The sequence below is a fragment of the Papaver somniferum genome, chromosome 2 (assembly GCF_003573695.1).
Source record: "Papaver somniferum cultivar HN1 chromosome 2, ASM357369v1, whole genome shotgun sequence".
Lineage (NCBI taxonomy): Eukaryota > Viridiplantae > Streptophyta > Magnoliopsida > Ranunculales > Papaveraceae > Papaver > Papaver somniferum.
In genome coordinates this window covers 22950977-22974036 of record NC_039359.1, presented here as the reverse complement: position 1 = coordinate 22974036, position 23060 = coordinate 22950977, and the positions used below count along the sequence as shown (strand labels likewise).

The 23060-nt window shown below is 37.2% G+C and overlaps 2 protein-coding genes across 3 annotated transcripts; both read left to right on the top strand.

Moving 5' to 3' along the window:
• The first annotated feature begins 685 nt into the window (after positions 1 to 685).
• Positions 686 to 2327, top strand: LOC113350734 (aldehyde oxidase GLOX-like). Its single transcript, XM_026594858.1, has one exon. It carries the CDS (start codon positions 795 to 797, stop codon positions 2325 to 2327), a length of 1533 nt encoding a protein of 510 aa, XP_026450643.1. The 5' UTR covers positions 686 to 794.
• Positions 2328 to 14653: 12326 nt separating this feature from the next.
• On the top strand, positions 14654 to 22554 carry LOC113347135 (serine/threonine-protein kinase EDR1-like). Of its 2 annotated transcripts, XM_026590724.1 has the most exons (13): positions 14660 to 15317; positions 16232 to 16654; positions 16968 to 17071; positions 17453 to 18576; positions 19053 to 19093; positions 19561 to 19629; positions 19735 to 19835; positions 20234 to 20312; positions 20408 to 20506; positions 21315 to 21383; positions 21515 to 21564; positions 21763 to 21939; positions 22065 to 22554. In XM_026590724.1, the coding sequence occupies exons 1-13, from the start codon at positions 14868 to 14870 to the stop codon at positions 22204 to 22206; spliced, it is 2928 nt and encodes a 975-aa protein (XP_026446509.1). In that variant the 5' UTR covers positions 14660 to 14867; the 3' UTR covers positions 22207 to 22554. The 2 variants fall into 2 exon arrangements, with proteins under 2 accessions (XP_026446510.1, XP_026446509.1); XM_026590725.1 differs by lacking the exon at positions 22065 to 22554 and having other exon boundaries at positions 14654 to 15317; positions 21315 to 21378; positions 21763 to 21852.
• Positions 22555 to 23060: the final 506 nt, after the last annotated feature.

The following is a 23060-nucleotide window of genomic DNA, read 5'->3' as shown; positions in this document are numbered from 1 at the left end:
CTAGTAATTGCCCTATAGTTAGAGAAACTCAAGCAAACAAAATAAAGAACTCGAGATAAAGAAAGGAATTGGAGTTTCATTTCTTCTTATTCCAAAATGAGGACTTACATGGCCTATTTATAGGCAAAGTTCTGCATGACATGGCACACCAGGAACTGACACATGTCCGCTTACATGTCAATGTTAGGACATATCATCATGTACAATGTTTATCTGTTTAGTGGCTTATCAAACCGAATATCAGTAAGGCTTGAAATGTTCTTGATCGGTTAAAATGGTGGGCCATCCATAACGACGTGTTTACATAGTATTTTAATAATTATTGAGCAGTTACTAATATGAGATTTTAGACTTGAGGGTTTGCTAGACTTAAACTTCGTGACTTCATCCATACTAATCCTCTTGCTAAAAGTTACTACTTCACTGTTTTTAGCCATTCTTGCTCAACCCCGAAATGAAATGACAGTACAAAGAAAGTGTTATCCATGGTATATCACTCTCTTTAAACCACCTACCAAAAGAATAAATTAATGAATAAATAAATGAACCCATCTTTTATACAACAACATTCTCACTCCAAAGTAAAAATCGTCGTCAACAACAAACCATATAAGCAACGATTTCTAATCAACCTACGAAAGATCCTTTAACGTTAATGTTATTGCATGGCCATCACCAAACTTATCATTTTCTTTGTCGTCCTTCTCAGACTAATTCCAGCTTTAAATTCGAGACGTTCGTTTGAAGGTGGTGGCGAATGGCAATTGTTGCAAAAAAATATAGGAATATCACCTATGCATATGCAACTCCTCCATAAAAACAAAATAGTAATGTACGATAGAACTGATTTTGGCAGATCAAATCTCTCTTTATCAAATGGCCGATGTCGTATTGATCCTTCGGATACCGCCTTAGAAAGGGACTGTACTGCTCATTCTATACTATATGATGTTGAAGCGAACTCATTTCGACCTTTAATGGTCCATACTGACACATTTTGTTCATCTGGCGCGGTTCTTCCAAATGGAATGCTAGTACAAACAGGTGGATTCAATGATGGTGAACGGATTATACGTACATTTGCTCCATGCAACAATGAAAGATGTGATTGGACTGAGCACGTGAACTATCTTTCAGCCCGACGATGGTATGCTACTAACCAAATATTGCCAGATGGTCGAGTAATCATCCTTGGCGGTAGGAGGCAATATAGTTACGAATTCTACCCTAAAAGAGATTCAGCATCATCGAATTTACGTAACTTAACTTTTTTAAGAGAGACTCGTGATGCTTCCGAGGATAACTTATATCCATTTGTACATCTTTTACCAGATGGGAACTTATTCATTTTCACTAACACAAGATCAATCTTACTTGATTATGTTCATAATCACGTGATTAAAGAATACCCACAAATCCCTAGTGCTAACCCGAGAAATTATCCTAGTTCGGGTTCATCCATTTTACTTCCCCTTGATTTTTCATCCTTAGAAGATCCCAAGAAAGTTGTAGCTGAAATCATAATTTGTGGTGGTGCACCACCACGTAGTTACTTACATGCAGGGCGAGGCAATTTCGTACATGCAAGTTCAACGTGTGGACGATTAAAGGTATCAGATCCACATCCAGTTTGGGTAATGGAACAAATGCCCTTTCCTCGGGTCATGGGGGACATGCTCATCTTACCAACAGGTGACCTGATGATCATTAATGGAGCACGTAAAGGTACTGCAGGTTGGCTTTTGGGTCGTGATCCAGTTCTGGAACCCATCAGGTATAGCCCCCATGAAAATGTAAACAATAGGTTTTCGGTGATGAACCCGTCAACCCGACCTAGAATGTATCATTCCACGGCTGTATTAGTACCCGATGGGAGAATTATAGTAGGAGGAAGTAATCCGAACGAAGGTTATAATTTCACTGGAGTATTATTCCCTACTGATTTAAGCTTGGAAGCATTTCATCCACCGTACTTAGCACCGCATAGTGCAGCTATTAGACCTAGAATCACCAATATTGGTAACGTTTTAACATATGGGGGATCTAGGGATATTTTGTTCACTGTTTCTTCGTTTCGAGGGAAGAATGCAATATCGGTTCGTATTCTGTCACCGTCCTTTTCGACGCATTCTTTTGGGATGAGTCAGAGAATGGTGGTTCTTAGGCTAAATTCTGTTTCGCAACACCATTCACATTCACAGTCTGCGTATCGAGCGACCGTGACCGGACCACCAACTGCTCGGATTGCTCCACCTGGGTACTATATGTTGTTTGTTGTTCATGCTGGTGTACCCAGTCCTGGTGTTTGGATTAGAATTAATCCTTGACATTGTGACTGGACAATCTAAGTTCTAACGTGAATTGTAATAGCACTTGCTATGTATTGATTGCAGTATGTATTTTGATTCATATACTAGCACAGTTCATTTCCAGTTAGCATAATTTGTACACGAGTATGACTCAGAACATGGAAGCTTCCACTTTCTGGACCGATGAGAGAAAGTGAGAAACAAAGAAGATTATCACGTCACAGTGTCACAATCGATTTAAAAAGGTCCCATATAATTCCAACCATGGGCATTGCAGTTGAATTTCAGGATCTGTAGTGGAAAATTGGATTTCTTGGAATATAACGCGGTTAAGCAATCTATTTCTTTCCACATAAACTCATGAACGATGATAAACGTCACCTATTAAAACCTAAGATAGGCCCCATTCCGGGAAAAAAAACAAAGCGAAAGTGCTTTCTTTTTCTTTTCTCTTCTTTTTTCTGCCGAGAAATAAAAATCTACCGGGCATAGATCCGCAGTAACCAGGCGTTTTTATCAGAGAGTTATAAAAGTACTTTGTAGTTGGTGGCTATTTAACGCCAACTTAGTAAAAGAACCGATCCTGTATTATTCTGGAACATTTCTGGTTAGCAAATTAAATTATATTATGTCTCTTGTGGTATAAAAAAAATGGTGGTCTATGGTATTGTAAAGAAGGTTATTATTGGGCCGTCACATTCCATTACATTCCATTAGAGGGGCGTCATCTAATACGATAAAACGGATCATCCATAAGTAATTTCAAAAACCCCTTATCTCAAATAATTTTGTAATGACCAAACAATCCTTATTTAGTTAATTTGATTTAATTTAATTTAATTAGATAATAATTAAATTAATGAATTTTGTTATATACTTGATGACTTATGGGACAAAGTTTTTGTGGGAAGAAAAACTAGAGAGAAGAAATTTTTTTAGATTTTTCCACTTACTGCTCATGTTACGGTTGGGTTGAAGCTTCGTTCCCAACCGTAATCTGTACTTACGGTTAGGTTTGGATAAACCTAGACGTAACTCGATATGGTTGGAAAAATTAGTCAATAAACAGGCCGTAAAATCAACTTCTATGGTTGGAATTAATCCAAACTTGGACGTAAAACTACATGCAAATCAAAATTTACGGTTGGAATTAATCCAAACCTGACCGTAAGTTCTTCATAAACTAAAGTTACGGCTAGAAGCAGTACCGAACCTAGACGTAACACTAGCAGAAACGTACTGGAACCCTAATTTTACTTCACTTTCATTCAATCTAACCTATTTTAAGCACAAAAACGAGTAAACAAAGATGGGTTTGTTCTATCATTACATAACATACACCATGGGTTGTTGTTGAAGAGTTTGAAATTCTGATTCTTCAGTTGCTTGAATCGGTTGTTGTTGAATTAGAATAGCAAATATTAGGTTTTTAAGTTTTTATTTTAGTTAAAGGGTAATCTAGACATTTTGTATTTGTGCTAAGATATCCCATAACCACTTTTTTGGACATTAAGAATCCAAGTGAAGCCTCTCTATTAGAGTGTGACGCTCCAATAATAGCCTTCTTTCAAAACGAAAAGATTGTATTGGAGAGAAAAATCAAATTCAAAGAGAAGAGCAGACTATAAGGATCTTCAACCTCCTAAAAACTAAAATACAAAACACAAGACTACCCACTTAATTAATTCCATTTTCTAATTATTTAGGGTAGTGTTAGTGTCAATGAATCCGAAGGTATCCTCATCACAGCTCCAAAGGATAATGATTTTAGGACTTAAATCTCCTCCACGAGTTTAACTCTACCACAAAATATCCTATTATTACGCTCTTTCCGCACGTTCCAGACTAGCGCAGAATGCATGATACTTCCTACCTTTTTGCATCTTTCTCAAAATAGTTTTCTTTGCCGAACATTGAATTGCGCACACAATGAAAAGGAATAATCCAAGAGATTCTGAAAGCTTTCACAAAATGCATCCATACTTCATAAGTATAGATACAAAGAAAAAGAAGATAATCCCCTTTCTCAATCTTATGATTATAGAGACACATTATTTAGTATCCACATTGACCCCCCGGCGTCTAAGCATAGTTCTGATAGGTAAAGAATTGTGAATATGCCCACATCATAAAGCTTACCTTATTAGATATATTTATTTTCCAGAGCAGAGATATTTAGCTAAACTGCAATCTTCAACCTCATCTGCCATAATCTAATAACGTTTTTTTAGTGTTGAAGTTATCCAAAATGATTATCTAATCTCCGAGTTTTGTTAAAGTAGGTACTTAATCCAAATCTCTTTTAAAAGTATCCCAATTCAACTTCTCATTTGCATTCAAAAAGTTTTTCTTAGAAATGCACTGTCATCTCCGTTCTTGAATCACATCAATTATTGAAACCTGTTTGAATTTTCAAGCCTTACAAATAACTGGAAAGAGATTTTTTAGACAACCTCTATCAAGCCATTTGTCAATCCAGAATCTAACAGGTTTACTATTACCAATATGAAAGATAAAGTGATTATGCAGTTCCGGTACAATCTTAGTGACATTGTCCCACAAGCTGCAACATTGAGCTAAACTATCCTCTACAGCTACGCTAGCTTCAAAAAATTGTCTTTTTAGATTTGATTTTTCTGAACAATCCTCCTCTAGAGATCATTCTTGCAATTAACATATCTCCAAGCCCATTATGCATCAACGGCTTTGTTTGTGGCTCTCAAACTTCTATACCAAGACCACCACTTTACTTACGAGCAGAAACTTTAATCCAAGCTACCCAAGCTATTCTCTTTTTGCCTAAAACATTAAGGTAAGTCCATGATTATAACACACACAAAACTCCATGACTTTAACATTTTAAGATAAGTCTCCAATTTGAATCCTTAAAGTCATTGGACTTATGATAACTTATGAGAACAAATCCGATGGCGGAATCCAGGATATTTCAAGTTTGGAAAACATGAGGAATATTAAGTTTAAGAGCTTCTAAAATGAGGTTATCCACACTTTCTGCAAGGGTTCCTAGGTTTCATAGAAAATACCTTGAAATCCAAGCTAAAACTCCAATGCAAATTGTGTTGAGCGCCATTCAAGAATTTCCCTCAATCTTGTGGTTGATTTTGTTTGTAAATTAGTTGCCCCTTCCTGATCATTGATTTGTGGGCCAAGATTGAACGCAATTTGGAATGGCGCTCAATGCGTTTCTGACTGGTGATTTTGGAATCTATTCCAAATACTGAGGTATCATGGAACTTGGAAGAGAGAATTCTTCCACCATAAAACTTGCTCCAATATATATCTTTTGGTTGGAAAAAAGAAGTTGCTTAACACAAGTTTGAAACAATCTTGTGTTGTCGGCTATAGAAAACTAACATCGTCGCAACAACGAAGATCTCTAGTCCATCTAGAGTTATCACTAGCACGGACTAATTAAAGTTTGTTGTTGAAATCTCTTTTAGGATTACCACAAGAGGGAGAGGTTACTGCAAGTAAACTATATGCTACTCAGAGCAAGGATGTGAGTCTATGGAGACATGAAGGAGCTTGGATGTTAAGCAAGTGCCACCTAAGGTATTATTTATGCCTTGAGCGGATTTATATAACTCAGTATCAACCAGAACAGTGCTAAGTAATAGAGGTATCAACATTTCCAACTTGAACTGTGTTTTCTGTAACTATGAAGAAGAGACCTTGCAACATCTATTTGTTCACTGCAGTTCGGTTAGTAAGATTTTGGAATCATATGATATTACCACTCTCATTTATTGTTAGAAGTTGAGAAATCTTAGTAACAAATGTTGAGATATTTGGTCGATGTTGGTTTTAACTATTTTCAGGGAGACTTGGATAGAAAGAATTGATAGGATTCATGGCGAAGTGGAAGATCTTTTGATGAGATGTTCGTAGTCTTTAAGCAAACGATATTTCTATGGTGTTCAGATGGAACAACATTTGACTTTTTTATAGATCATGTTCATTTGAGAGGATATAGTCAGTTTGTAATTCTCTTTTAGTTACTCTGTTTAAAACTGGTATGTCCTCACATCCATTGTTTATTGGGTCATCTACATTCAATATTTGGTCTGTCCTCACATCCACTGTTTAATATCTACATTCAATTCGTATGTCCTCACATTCACTGAATGCCGGATCTGATATAAATGTCGGATTTAAAATCGATTCTCCATTGGATTGGATATGGATGAGATTAAAACTGGTCCATCCAGACCATGCTCACCCCAAGTTCCACGGTAATAATTCTCTGTTTAGTCATCTACTGATGGATAAGCTTTTTTAGCCTCGCGTTTTTAGGGGCCATCAATTTATACCCAGCCAAAGACTCTAGTTAAGGGGTACCCTATATGATATTGAAGTTACATAAATGAGCTTCTGGTAAAACTGTATAAAAACCAAATCAAAAAAAATTCTACTCATTTCAACTCTTCTTCTTCCAGTTTCATATTATCTTCCGATTGTGGAAGAAAAAAAAACTTTCCCTCGTTCTTGTGTTCAACCGAAACATCGTCGCGAATCGTAAAATCAAAACATCGTTGATTCGTTTATAAAATAATGGATAAGGGAAATAAAACCCACAGACCTAGAACCAAAAACGTTGTTCGGGGTATCGATCCAAAGATTGGGATTTTAGCAAGAAATAAAGAAATTGTTGCTGCAAATGAAGAAGAACGCGAAGAACGCGAAGAAGAAGTACCCGTCGATGTAGTCGGTGGTTGCGATTCCGATAGTCAAACACTTCGTCAACTTCAAATGGCCCCAATTAGGTAAGAATCTATCATTTTTGGGGTTTATTTCGCTTTAATTCGACAAATCGAGAAAAACAAATTCTAGGGTTTTCGGTTATTTATCCAGATTCGGGCGATATTCATGCTTATTTACTTCCGAATGTAGTCGTGTTCTTCATTTCTCAAGAACATCGACAGTATTCGGGAGAAATATTTGATGGTTATCGGCCGAATATTGTTGGACATATCTTCCTGGATACAAACTGGTAATAATCGGTAGTTTAATGAATTATTTGGCTCCCGAATATATTTAAGTAGACACACAGTATTCGGAAGTACAATCACTACCAAATATATATATATATGTTGAAAAAATCTCAAAATTTCTGATATAGGAAAAATCCCATTTTGGGGCCAGTATTTATTCGGAAGACAATATAATGTTTTATACCTCCGATTGTGTAGGATAAAATTTTAGAGTTTCTGAACTCCAGTTGATGAATATTCGGTTGTAAACATGTTTAGTTATATTCCGATTTTTTTTCATTCGGGAAAAATATGTATCTTCTTACTTCCGAATTTGTTTATTCGGGTTATAGTTTTGTACTTTTTCTTCCGATTGTGTAGGATGAAAAATTTAGAGCTTTTGAACTCCAATTGATGCATATTCGGTTGTAAATATGTTTAGTTAGCTTTCGATTGTTTTGTATTCGGGAACAATATGTGTCTTTTTACGTCCGAATGTGTACATTCGGGTTATATTTCCATACTTTTTCTTCTGATTGTATAGTTTGTAAATATTGTTCCTTTCTTTGTTGTTTAGACAAAGTCGAGAAAGGAGGAAGAAAGTGACAGCTAGTGCTAGGAGGGAAAGGAGTGCCAAAGATAATTCAAGTGCTCAACAAAGCTTACAAGAACAAAGCAGTCAACAAGGAGTGCAACCAAGTGCTGAACAAAGTGTAGAACAACAAGGAAGTGAACAAGGGGTGCAACCAAGTGTTGAACAAGCCGTTCAACAAAGTGCAGAACCAACTGCTCCACAAGTTACACCCCACCATGAAATTGAACCAGTTGATCCAGTGCCAAGAGTAGAAGAAGAAGGACAACCAAGTGGTACCCAAAAAGCCAAAAAATGAAAAGATGGTGTAAAGAAGGATATTTCTAATAAAGCATCACATCTTGTCCCTCAGCACTTGAAGAAGAAGGGTATTCCAGCAGGCACAATCCTTGGGCTACCAGCGGATGGAGGAAAATTGCTATTTGGATACAAAGACTCATGGGCCAGAGAAATATACGAAACCGAGGTAATAAAATTACTATTTTTTATTAATGTATTGTCTATGTGTTATATCGTAATATTTGTATTAAGGATTTTTTTATGTACTTTAATAGGATCATCAAGATGCGGTCCGTCTACTCAAACCTATCATCGCACCAACAAAAATGCTTGCGTGACCTTTATCCGGTGAATGTGAAAGGTTCAAGTCAATTGTTGCCAACTCGGGGTTAGCTAATGCCGCCGAGAATTCATTGTTGGAACATGATTGTGTGGCCATATCGGCGTTCGTGTTGAGAATGTATCCTGAGACCGATACTTTCCATATGCCGTTTGGGGAGATGACGATTACTCCGGATGATGTTGTGCAGATTCTTAACCTTCCCGACCAAGGCACAGCTGTGAAGTTTAACTACACAAAGCAGTTAAGTTGGGCACAACTTTATGCTCTAACTAAAAAGTGCTTAGGTTGGGATGAAGAGACAACAACAACAGAGTTTAGGAGGCATGCAAGTTACAGAACAAGACATATCAACATTACAGCTTTGATGAATATGTTCCGAGGCACCTTGGAGAAGGAAAAGAATGGAACGTTAACTGATGAGCAAGTGAACCATGCTGCCATCGCATATCTCCTTTGTGTATTGGGATGTGTCATATTCCCCAATACTTCTGGCAACCGGATCGACGCCAACCTTATACAACTTTTGGATCCTCTCCATGAAGTCGGTGACTATTCTTGGGGCACGTCATGCCTAGCATTCTGGTGCGTGTTCTTATATTTTTGTTCATTTTATATTATTCCTATAAATCTTAGGTAATTACCGTTTGATGTTATGTCATTACGTATAAAAAATAGGTGAATAGGTTCAAGCGTGTTTCCAAAATGTTAACTGCATGCCTGAAGAGCGGAGATCCCATGCCAGCTGAGAAGATCAAAGAGGCTAGAGACCTAGTTGATAAGATTATGCTGCCCAGTTTGGGGAGAAAGTCACGAAGAGGCATCCGCCCAAGGTGGCAGTATCAAATACGGGTAAAAGAACTCGAGATTCATCGAGCGCTGAAGGTGCTCCAACTGAAGGTGCTCAAACCCATGGTCGTGCAGGACTGGGAGGTAGTCACGGTCGTAAAGTAAAGAAGAGCAGATAAATGACAATGACTTGTGTTGTACATTCAGAAGTTTGGGTAACTAAGTTTACTTTCGATTATTGCAAGTTCAAAATTTGAAAAGTATCAGTTTTTCCCAAATTCTGATTTTTGGGCCATCGTACATTCGGGACTTTACAAAAAAAAAATATCCTCCGAATATTACAAGTTCAAAACAAACCATGCAGGTTAGACAACCCATATTCGGAAGTTTGGGTAACTAAGTTTACTTCTGATTATTGCAAGTTCAAAATTTGAAAAGTATCAGTTTTTCCCAAATTCTGATTTTTGGGCCATCGTACATTCGGGACTTTACAAAAAAAAATTATCCTCCGAATATTACAAGTTCAAAACAAACCATGCAGGTTAGACAACCCATATTCGGAAGTTTGGGTAACTAAGTTTACTTCCGATTATTGCAAGTTCAAAATTTGAAAAGTATCAGTTTTTCCCAAATTCTGATTTTTGGGCCATCGTACATTCGGGACTTTACAAAAAAAAATTATCCTCCGAGTATTACAAGTTCAAAACAAACCATGACATGGCTCTAGGTGGTTCCAAGGGCCAATATAGAAGGTTAGACAACCCATATTCGGAAGTTTGGGTAACTAAGTTTACTTCCGATTATTGCAAGTTCAAAATTTGAAAAGTATCAGTTTTTCCCAAATTCTGATTTTTGGGCCATCGTACATTCGGGACTTTACAAAAAAAAATTATACTCCGAATATTACAAGTTCAAAACAAACCATGCCATGGCTCTAGGTGGTTCCAAGGGCCAATATAGAAGGTTAGACAACCCATATTCGGAAGTTTGGGTAACTAAGTTTACTTCCGATTATTGCAAGTTCAAAATTTGAAAAGTATAAGTTTTTCCCAAATTCTGATTTTTGGGCCATCGTACATTCGGGACTTTACAAAAAAAAAATTATCCTCCGAATAATATAGTCGTGTTTAGAAATACCAACCTAATCGGTAGATAAAAATTTAAGTTCGCTACCGAATGTCCTATTCGGAGGGAATACGTGTATCGTTGGAAACCGATTGTAGTGCATCATTGATACGAAACCTCAACGGCCATATTTTCAGAAACCTCAACGGCCATATTTTCAAAAATTAGAGCCGTTGGAACTCTAATCTATATAAGGAGGGTAACCCCTCTCAGTTATTATTGAGTAAAAAATCAGAATGAAAAACCTTTTCAATGGCAAGTCCATCATCAATCGAGAACATACTTCGAAGATGCAAGCGAACAACTACATCAATTGCAGCAATGGAAGAAGAAATACAAAAAAGGAACAAACAACCAAAAAAAATTAAACCATCGTTAGTGGCAACGAAGGAGGAGGAAGAGGAAATCAAGGCTAAGAAGCGAGGTCAAGAACAATTCCATCATAGAGAAAGATTAAAACAAGTTGAGGAAGAGACCGAATGGATAAAAAATTATTACATTGTTTAAGATCTACCCAAAGAACAGCAGGACGATCGTATATTTTGGATTAACGTTTCATTGGGTCCTTTTGTTGGTAAGTACAAGAAGCCACACCACAATTATGAACCATCCCATGTTTCTTCAAGGGTGCACCATGTTATAAAATTGTGCACCGAGTACAACCGTATTCTTGCTAGACACAGAGACGACAGGTTTGCGACACAAGATGCTTATTCCAAGTGGAGAAGAGAGTCGTTTATACATTTCGAAGCCGCGTTGATTGTTGCATCTCGGACTGGGAAAAAAAAATAACATGTGATGTTTGAGTGATGTAAATTCAAATTTTTAATATTAATCGGCGGTTTGATAAAATATGGAATTCCCGAATATGATTAATCGGATTGAAGTGTTATAATACTGTTGTTCCGATTACATAGTTTCAAAAAAAATTATAGTCGTGCCTCGAAATACCACCAAATCGGTAGATAGATATTTAAGAGTTCTACCGATTATAATATTCAGAATCAAAACGTGTATCATTACCAACCGATTATAATATTCAGAATCAAAACGTGTATCAAAGAGCCCGATTCCTACATTCAGGAGACAACATTGTATTTTTTGCGACCGATTAAATCATATATCTTCGCAAAAAAGTTTCCAAAAAACTTTGTACAAATTACATGTTCGAAAAAAAAACGATCAAACATCGTCATCATCCGAGGGGATCAATTCGAGTAACTCAGCGGGAAAGTTGTTGTCCATAACGCGATCCCAATCAACCATGTTGGACTCATATTGTTTCACCCAATCCTTACAATGGTTCATCGGGAAGTAATCGTGCCACTTACTCAACGGAGGTAACGGACAATCTTTCTTTACTCTTAAACCGATAAAATGCATTTCATTCACAAATGCCATTATGATTCTTCTAGGAGATATCCAAATTTAGGCATTGTCATCCAATACTTGGATCCGATTGTCTTCAATCCCTTTCAGCACTTCACACGCGCAACTAAGTCTTTGAACTCTTGTTCTTTATCGTATCTATCTCCTCGTCTCATCATCTCCATATAAAAACCCTTGTCCTTCATTAGTTGTACCGTCATCTTATTTCTTAAATATTGACATTGGGTGACATCTTCAATATCCGCCTCTCTAAAGTAACCCATTTGTTCCGTAGCAACGTGAAACCCACAATTTCCATCCCCATCAACCTCGTCGGTCGACAAAACAAATGGAATGATAAGTGGAGGGAGTTGTTCCGATTGTTGCATGACCGTTCTACCATCCCATTCAGTCCTTTTGATCGTAGCTAGGGCCGACTTAATTGTAGACAAAGAAGACAAGTTGTCGGGGTCGTCCGCCTTTATTTTACTTAAGATCGCACTCGCTTTTTGGATCCGCATAGACCTCACCGTCTGCATTTGATGTGGTTTTAACTTGGCAACCATTACATGTCCAATTAAATCCAACGGATCATCATGGTTGTGACAACCGTTATCAACTTTATACATTTTATACTCTTTACCTTTAATACCATCGGGCTTTATAGAAGACAATCTTAAATGGGCATCCTATCTTCTTGGTATTGCTTCGGTATTTCCTATTCGTCTTCCATACGTACTTACTATTCTTTCCCTCGTGACTCTTTCGCGTCCCACCTCGCTCACAAATCATTTCAAATCGAGTGTCACTAACATGATTATTTTGAATTACTACGCACATGTTATCTTTTGCCTTGTTCATAAGTCATTCCTTTGCCTCCTTCTTACTTCCAAATGTCTAAACGTGCATAAAACAAAAATCTAATAAGCATAACCATTTAACATATAAATTTTGAAAAAAAAGAAAAGTAATAATGAGTATACCAAATCGTTTGCATAGTATAGGGAAGTGTCGAGCCTCAAATAGAAATCATCAACAAACTCTTCAACGGCCTGCATATGAAAGCAACAAATTATTAAACAATAATCGGAGGTTATTAAATAAGTCAAACTGCCGAATATACTATATTCGGAATCCTATCGGTTACCCAAAACACCCGATTTATGCAAATGAATGTACACAGTTTACTGAGTGCAAAAAATGATATAATCGGAATCTAAAATATATAGTAAAACAGCCGAATATAAATAACCGGGAGATAACTTTAATCGATAAACATCCGATTTTCAAGTTTTCGGAAATTTTATTTTGAGGCCATTGTTATATTCGGCAGTCAAATAATGTTAAACTATTATCGATTGTAAAGGATAAGAATACTGAGTTTTGAAATTTTTTGAGGAATTCGTTTTTGGGGCCATTCGGAGGTAAATAACTCTACATAACTACCGAATGTAGATTTTTTTGGAAAACCAGTTTGGGGTTTTTTCTCATATTCGGCATTAAACTACTATCTTGGAACTACCGAATATACATATTTGGTACTCAGTGTGTTATATTCGTAAGTTTATTCGAGAAATTATCTACCGAATCTGGGTAGTTCATGGCATTCAATGCATGCAATAATCGGTTTTTCTTGTTTACAAAAGCACACAAACGCATGCAAATCGAGTATTTGAGTTTCTTAACACAATACCTGTGTTTTACATAGGGCTGTCAATGGGTACCCATTACCCGGACCCGGTATATTTGGGTCCGGTTCCGGGTCCTAAAGTTGGACCCATTAGCTACTTAGGACCCGGCGGGCAATTACCCGATTGGACCCGAATTTAAACGGGTCCAAACGGGTAATACCCGTTGGGTACCCGCGGGTATCGGGTACCCGTTTATTCATTCTTTTATTCATGTTTTTAGCAAAATTACAAGTATTTTTGCTAGTTTTAGCTTTGATATTGTACTCATTTAAATTTTTTCTCTTACATTTAACCTTTATTTAGTACATTAATAAGAAATAATAATAAATTTTTATAAAAATTACTTAAATCCAAGCCAAAAAGAGAAATATATTAAGTTTTTGAGGTTTTTTAAATAGTTTTATTAAGACCCAATGGGTACCCGGAACCGACGGGTACCCGGCTATTTAAACGGGTCCGGTTCTGGGTCCACAAGTTTAGGAACCGGACCCGAAACCGTTAGGAACCGGACCCGACCATTATAAGTAGGGTCCGGATCCGGGTCTAATGATACCCGGGAGGACCCGGACCCGTTGACACCCCTAGTTTTACATGCATCGTTAGCTTCAATATCAGGCGATTCTCCATTTTCTTCCATGAAAGGGTCGTCTAGGTTTTCCTCTCCACTAAAGTTTGGATCATTCAACATATACCCCAAATCGTCTTCGCCATGATTCTCATCTTCTTCTTCATATCCATCCATTTTTGTAGTGATAAAATGAGTTTTCCCTTTTTTCCTTCACCTTTTTCTCTATAACTCTAACAACTCAAAAATGAAAAAAAAAATGGAAAAAATGAAACAAAAATCATTCTAATACTGCACCGACTATAATCGGAAGTTTGGGTAAATTTTTGTCTTCAGATTGAAATCGGAGGATAAAAATGTTATCATATCCTCCGAATATATAAGGATAATTTTGCCATTACGAATTACGCGAGATAAGGGCTGACTACATTTTCCCTTTGGGTGACCTTTTTTGTTTTATTGTTGGCCCCTAAATCCTTTTGAGTGACCTCTAAATCCTTCAGGTTTTTTAGCAGCACCAGAAAAATAAAAACGCAAACTATTTGATTGAGAGATAATAAAACAAATTTGGGAAGTAAATGGAAGAAGAATAAAAATGCAACTTCTAGGAAACAACAGAAGAAACCCATACCCATATATCGTATTGATCTGTTTCCCTCTTCTTCATCTCAAGTTGTTTTGTCTCTCCAGTCTTCTTCTGACTAGACTTTGAAGGCAGAAGAAAAAACTAAAGTGGGAACTTTTAGATTTTATAAGCAACTAAAGAGAGAGAAAGTAAAGGCGAAAAAAACCAACATTGGTTCTTGTTTGAGAAAAAAATGAAAAACATTTTCAAGAAACTCCATTTTGGGAGTAATCACGATCCTAATCGAACCAACGAAATTCCACCATCTCCTTCCTCATCATCATCGCCTCCTTCGACTTCGCATTCTTCTTCAGATAATAATACTAATAGTAATCACAATCGTATAAGCACAGCAACAGCTTCAGTTCAATCTCCAACAACTACTACTACTTCACCTTCAATTCGACCTAATTTTTCTAATACTGGTGGGGGGAATAATGGATCAGATTATATGCTGTCAGAAGAAGAATATCAAATTCAATTAGCTTTAGCTATTAGTGTTTCAAATGATGAATTTAGAGAAGATCGTGATAAAGATCAAATTCGTGAAGCTACGTTGTTGAGTTTAGGAGGTCGTCAGTTTGATGATTCTGCTGGAAGAGTTGATTCTGATACTGCTGATTCTTTGTCAAGGCGTTATTGGGTTAGTTCATTTTTCTTGTTTGATTAGGTTTTATTTTTTTGTGTTGTATATGGTTCTTGAATGTCTTGATTTCTATTGCTAGATTGTGAAATTAGGTATGTTTTACTAGTTTTGAATTGGGGAAGTTATGATTCTTAATATCATATTCTTTGTTTACTCATGAAAACTTGGTGAAGTTCACTGTACTATGCAATTTGTTTAAGTCTGCTAGGGTTACATATGCATCAAATTCACATAGTTAAAAAATTCCTAATTCATAGGTTTTACAGATTAACTATCTTGATTGGATCATCTGAAACAAACTGAGTTTGCTCAACTATGTACTCTCATATGTATTTTTGACCGAAGGCATGCAGTTTGGATTCTAATGTGGGTTTGGTAGAGTTCATTGTAGTCGTGTAAACTTTTTTTAATCATAGTTTTTGTTCCATCGTTCTCTTAGCAGTGGGAATAAAAATTTTGTTCGTTTATACTCCGGTCTTCCTTTGTCTCACTGTGCTTATAATGAAGATTTACCGGCCCTTTTCACATTTGTAATTGAATAAGAGTCACTTTTGTGGACTTCACTGGTGAAAAATAAAATAACTAGCAGCATCATTTCCAGACGACACAATCTAAGGTAGAGTGTGTTGTAGGGCACATGTAAACGTTAATACAGTTCGCCATGATTAAAACACTATTGCTATTATGGAACAGGTGTAAAATCCACATCAGTTATTAATTCGTTTGGATAAATGCAAATCCAAGTGCAATCCAAATTAGGACGAGTTCCTTTGGTACATCTTGTATTTATTTGATATTGGTAACATTTAGCATTTGTGTTGCAATTTAGGTCTTATAAAGAATGAGCTCTATGTTTTCAACTTTTATCTTTTACGCTGGATTTACAAATGCCAGTTTCGTTGATTCCCCAGGATTACAATGTTCTTGATTATGAAGACAAGGTTGTCGATGGTTTTTATGACATATATGGGCTGTCTATGGATGCTGCAAGTCAAGGTAAAATGCCTTCACTTACAGATGTGCAAACAAACCACGGGGAGCCCAGTTTCGAAGTTGTCGTCGTCAATCGAGCAATTGACCCCGCCCTTGAGGAGTTAGATCAGGTCGCTCGCTGTGTGGCATTAGACTGCCCTGCCACTGAGGTTGGTATTCTGGTGGAAAGGCTTGCTGAACTTGTTACTGAGCATATGGGTGGCTCCGTGATAGATGCTAATGTCATGCTGGCGAGGTGGATGGAAAAAACCACCGAGTTACGTCTATCTCTTCATACAAATATTTTGCCTATTGGGTCCTTAAATATTGGTCTTTCTCGTCATCGTGCTCTTCTTTTCAAGGTTAGTAGCTTCACACTTCCATCAGAGTTGATTACTAGAGTCTCACATCCACCAAGAATTATCATATGTTGCTTGTATCAATGAAGAAATGTAATTATGATGCCTCGGTGATGACTTAATCTACCATTTTGAAAAGCTCACACATTTAACAACAATTCCTTAATTCTGTGGCATTTAAATGAGTAACATGTCTTTCTTCCTCCAAAAAAAATGCTCCCATGTGAAAAATCTATCGAGTTGCCTTTTACTCTTCTCACTTCGAATTCTAAATGTACAAAAGGTAATTGAGATTTTTGTTTCGCCCTAATTGCAGGTATTAGCTGATAATGTTGGTGTACCTTGTAGACTGGTTAAAGGAAGCCACTACACAGGTATTGATGATGCTGCTGTGAACATAATAAAGTTGCAAAATGAGAGGTAATGTACATGGAACTTAACGTTTTCCTAGTTGTTGCTCACTTGCTCCTGCTTCTGCATGAAGTAGATCTCAACCAATTGTCTGTATCAAAGTTCGCATCAAATATCTTCTATAAGCACCTCAAATTAGTCGTATAAAGGAACCATATCAATTACTAGATATGGATTTATTAGATAGATTGGTTAATATTTTGAGATATGATTGGAAGTTGCTCAAGGAACGAAGATTTTCCATTGTTCAAAGGATCCTATTGTTCTTCCTTAAATTTCTAGAACTACCCCGCATCCTTGCTCTATCTTGACTGCATAACTGTGGCGGGCCTCTATATGTTTATAAGTAATTTCTCTTCTTCTGGAGTTTATTTTCCTTTCTACTTTCAGGGAATTTTTAGTTGATCTCATGGCAGCACCTGGGACACTTATACCGGCTGACATTCTCAGCATAAAGGATGCATCCTTTAATTCCTATGATCCAAGATTATACAAAATCCCAACTCTGGGTTCTGCTAATGATTCAGGGTTTGATCTCTCGAGAGAAGAAACATTGCATGAATATAGAGATGGTAATGGAAGATATATTGGTGGCAGCATTCCCTTCGATAGAAAAGCTAGTCCCAAAAAGATAGAATTTGTTCCCTCTACCTCAAGTTCTAGTAACGGATTGCTGCCTACAAACCTTGGTGGCAGTTCACTTTCTTCTTCAGCTGTTGGAACTTCTTCTCAGTACAAAGGAAAAAACAGGGGTTCTGTTGTTGGTGATGGTGTGAAGGAGAATCTCAATGTAATGCCATATCCCCTGGATAAACCTGAGCCCTCCAAAGACCTGTTTGCAGATCTGAACCCATTACGGATAAGAGAACCTAAATATATGCAAAACAAAACCCCAGAGAAAAATGTTAACGATTTTCAGAGGCGCAAAGAGAACCCTGCTTCGGGTATGCCGTGGAAAAACCGTTCAACTTCCAACGAGGTCCCTCAAAACAAGCAGTATGAAGAGGGACTGCCCCCTAGAAACCGCGAAAAGGCATCATCAAGCACTGTCACTTCCAAAAACTATCTTCCCCACTTTCCTAATATTAAGACTTCTGACGTCTCCCAGAATTCTTATCCTGAGAGCAAAAATGATGTAACAGAAGGTTCATACGCTGGGGTTTCAGTTGTCAAAGACAGTAGGCTGCCTTCTGAGAAGAGTGTTAATCGAGTGGATGGACCACACGTATTTAATCAGTCTCCAGATGGAAATAGTGGAGCAGAATATCATAGAAAAGCGAAGGGTTTGCATGATAAAGTAGTAGGTGAGCCGGGGGAACACGGAAAGAATATTATGGGTAAGAATGATCGTAGAAAGTATACTCATGACAGATTTATGGGTATCAAAGGGAATCTTGAAGATCCTATGTCACCGGTTGATGCTAGTCCAAGTAGGCTAGGTCCAATGTTAGAAGATGTAGCTGAATGGGAGATTCCATGGGAAGACCTTGTTATTGGCGAAAGGATTGGACTAGGTAAGGATTTCAACTTTGTATCAAGCTGATAGAAGTATTCTTTAAAAAATGATTTTTTTTTCTGTGATAACATATTCATACCTCCACTCATTCTATTCTGAAATCTTTTTGCAATTTCTATCAGTGTGCATGAGTGAGACATAAATCCACTCTCTGCTGATACATTGGTCTTAAAAATATATACTAACGATGGTAGTAGAAAAAACTTTTTTAAATTGGTGTGCATGGGTGAGAAAAATCACTCTTCCTATTCTGAAATCTTCTTACAATTTCTATCAGTGTGCATGAGTGAGATGTACAACCACTCCGCTGTTACATTGGTCTTAAAAATATGTATTAACAATGGTAGTAGGAAACCGTAAACTGCTTAAATAAATCATGTTTTCGACACCCAAATTTATGATAGCTTTGAGTAAACTGTAAAGTTTTTATATTTTAAAAGTAATTTCAGTTAGTATTCTTGTTTTTTTGAATAGGTTCATATGGAGAGGTCTACCGTGCTGACTGGAATGGGAGGGTGAGTTTTTATTTTCATTCAGTTAGTGGTATATCGGTTATATGAAGTTCCTTTCTGTGAGCTGTTTCGTTTTTGGCACATTTATCTTTTCACTTGGAAAGCAATGTAGTCATGAGAGACATATTGGATACAGTAACTATGAATTCTGCTAGTGATTATCTTGAATCCTTCCGCAGGCAGTGTTTTAATTTCAAAATGCCGTTGTGGTTTACTTTCTGGACAAACTGTCTCAGTTATTGTGTTTCCTATTTTATTTTATTTTCCAAATAAGAATGAAGTAAAACTTAAAGAATATCTTTGTAGCTCTCAGTTTTTCTTTCCCAGCCTTAGTTTGTCGTTGCTTTTTGTTTTTCCTCATTTCCATAAGCTAAAACTCAAATCGAAAATACGCGAAACAGTTCTCTGACTTATCTCGATATGATTTGAGTATGTTCTGATTTCTGTTTGGTGTTTCATTTGGGTCATAGGAAGTAGCGGTTAAGAAGTTCCTAGACCAGGATTTCTCAGGGGATGCTTTGGATGAGTTCAGGAGTGAAGTAAGTGAAAAGTTATTCGTCCTATTTTGTTGTAGATTGCAACTTTTGGACACTGTTTTTCTTTTCTTTTCACTCAAGATTTTTTTGTTGGTTGCTGAATGCCAGGTTCGAATAATGCGCAGGTTGCGTCATCCAAATGTCGTCCGTTTCCTGGGTGCCGTAACTCGCCCTCCGAACCTGTCTATTGTCACTGAGTATCTCCCACGGTATGTAAGGGGACTCATCTGCATTTTCTTTTGCTGCAATTTATTTTCTCGTTACGTATGGTTATATATATCTATGTATTAACTAAAGAGTAAAAGCTTCCATAATTTGTAAAGCCTCATTCTCAACTGAGAAATAGGAAGCATTTATTGCCAAGGCACTTTCTTGGTTGGGATATAAACTAAAGAGGAAAAGCTTTCATAATAAAGCCTCATTCTTAACTGAGAAATGGGGAACCTTTATTGCCGAAGCACTTTCTTGGTTGGGATTTAACTTTACAAGCACTTGCTATCTCTTATCTCACTCTATGAGCTTTTACTTACGATCTATTGGCATCTGAGAGGCAGCTCAGTATATCTTTATCTAACATCCCGCATCACACATGCTTTTGGTTTTCCAGAGGGAGCTTATATCGAATTCTGCATCGTCCTAATTGTCAAATTGATGAACAACAAAGAATAAAGATGGCTTTGGATGTGGTATAAAGAATCAGCTCTCTACAATTTTCTTTCAACATTTTACTTCACTCTGTCTTCTCTCATTTGATGCCTTCCACTCTGGCTTATATATATAGGCGAAGGGTATGAACTGCCTGCATACGAGTGTGCCCACAGTTGTTCATCGTGATCTCAAATCACCTAATTTATTAGTTGACGAGAATTGGAATGTTAAGGTATGAACTGGCCGTATGTCTTACATTCTTTTATCTAGATACACGAATGTTCACTGCTTTTCTGGCTTATGCAGTTAATGTTCTTCTGTTTTTATTCTTATCTGACTTGTAACATTTCTTGAAGAGTGGGATTTGACATTGCTGGAAATGATCATGTTGACGCGAAAACACTTAGTGTGGACCAATTGGTGGACCTGCACCTCCACCGTTGGATTGGTAGATGGGGTCCCACTAGCAGATTAAAACCCGCACCCCCTACGAATCTTGTGGTGGAGGGGCAGGTCCACCAATTGGTCCACCCCTAGGCAAGTCGCATGTTGATGTTACTACAGCCAGCTAGATGTAGTACTCACACTGTATAGGATAATATAATAATTAGAAATACATAAACTGATAAAACAGACTACTTAGTTCAGCTTGAAGTTGATGGTGGAGGCTTTTTGCACACAAACACACACAAAAAAGAAAATGGTTCATTATTTGGTGCCATGTTGATCAAGGTCTCACGACTTATTTTCAGTGCACCATCTCATGCCACTTTTCTTGTTAATTACGTCAGGGGGCGTGTTGTGAGTAGTGAATGTTTTCTGGACCACAGTAAACAATTGATGCCATACATTTAGTGGTCTATCGCTGATATTTGACCGCAAAGTCGAAGCACATCAAGAGTTTTATCTTGTAGCTCATGTGCTGCTAACTTCCGAAAGAACATAGGGTGCTAAAAACATTGAAATTATCGTTTGCAATTCATTATTCTCTTCGTTCTGCAGTTTGTAATTTATTTATTTTTTTGTCTGGATGTTTCCAGGTCTGTGATTTTGGATTGTCACGCTTGAAGCATAATACCTTTTTGTCATCCAAATCCACGGCTGGTACGGTGAGTGGAAAATATATATATACAACTTAGTTGACATTGGTAATGTACATCTTAGATTGAATGGAAATTCGTAACCTAGAAGCGGAATTCCTCGTAGCGTCTCTCTTAACAAAAGTTGTTGAATTTGTCAGCCTGAGTGGATGGCGCCAGAAGTTTTGCGAAATGAACAATCTAATGAAAAGTAAGTGCCTGATCTTTTTTTTTTTTGTCTACACTCGTGTATTCTAACTATTTTACTACCTGCTTTTTAAGTTTTACTACCTTTTTTTTTTTTATTTTATAAGTTTACATGCACTTCTGTTGTACATATTGTTGTATATATTATCATACTACATGAACTCATGGGATCTTACTATGTTTTGTCTGATTTTATCCGTAGGTGTGATGTTTATAGTTTTGGAGTCATTTTTTGGGAGTTGGCAACACTGAGAATGCCTTGGAGTGGGATGAATCCAATGCAGGTGGTGGGTGCAGTAGGTTTCCAGAATCGCCGTCTCGACATACCAAAAGAACTCGATCCCTTGGTTGCCAGGATAATTTGGGAATGCTGGCAGACGTAAGTTACTAAAATTTATTCTTTCGGGTACAAAAAATGAAAATTACATCAACCATTTTGTTCCCCCCAATGCTGGTTCCTAATTAACATTGCTTCTTTTGTTTTTGTTTTCTTTCCTTTCTCAGAGAGCCAAACTTGCGGCCTTCTTTTGCTCAGCTGACGGTTGCTCTCGAACCCTTGCAACAGCTTGTCATCTCCCGGGGTCCTGAATCAGATCAACCAAGCTCACTATTACCTCATGAGATCTCAATAAGTTCTACTCCATAAAAAGTCAACATCCCAATTGTGAATATGCGAGAAGTGTTGTTGCTTTTTTGTCAGGTGAGCATATATGCAGTATATTGCTCGTGCTAGAGTAATTTGAAGTGATCAAATGCGGTTTCTACATCACGCAAGTGGTGGTTTTGTACAGGAATTTACGTATGGTTTTAGTCCTCGGGAATTATCAACTGGGGGGTATAAATTATATTATAGATGTCTTGTAAAGTTGATGATAATCATCATTTATTACTAAATTCTGCCATTCAATACCAAGTTCTGACTGTAATTTCGAGGATTTGTGTGAAGCTTATAACAACAACATATAATGAAAATCAGCAAGCACTTCACACAGAATCATGCTAATTCGAGTTTTCGCTGATGATTACTGTGGAAGTGTTAGTTAAAAGATTGAAGTTTGTTAATGGCTTTAACCTTTTGGAATCTTAATTGGTTACAAATCAAAATAGGAAAACATAGTTTGTTCACTTAAAACTAGAGGACAATCAAAAATGTGACATATCTTTCGCATAACACCCTAGCTATCATCTTCATCACCGTCACTGTCCTCGCCAGCATTTTCATCGCCATCTGATTCGTCCTCTTCAGAACTGTTTTCTTCAGAACCGTCTTCAGAATCATCATCATCCTCGCTTCCATCAACCTCGTCATCAGATTCGTCCTCTTCAGAGTCATCATCCTCACTACTTCCATCAACCTCGTCATCAGATTCGCCATCTTCAGAACCATCCACGGAATCATCATCCTCACTTCCATCTACTTCATCATCCTTTATTTCTACAGTTTCTTTCAACTTCGACTCAGGTGCGGAAGAACCAACTGTAAGCTTGAGAGTCTCCCCG

Coding starts and splice junctions, on each gene's coding strand:
- LOC113350734 (XM_026594858.1), top strand. CDS start 795: ATGCATATGCAACTCCTCCATAAAAACAAAATAGTAATGTACGATAGA.
- LOC113347135 (XM_026590724.1), top strand. CDS start 14,868: ATGAAAAACATTTTCAAGAAACTCCATTTTGGGAGTAATCACGATCCT. Junction 19,836..20,233: donor GTCACTGAGTATCTCCCACG/GTATGTAAGGGG, acceptor TTGGTTTTCCAG/AGGGAGCTTATATCGAATTC. Junction 20,507..21,314: donor ACGAGAATTGGAATGTTAAG/GTATGAACTGGC, acceptor GGATGTTTCCAG/GTCTGTGATTTTGGATTGTC.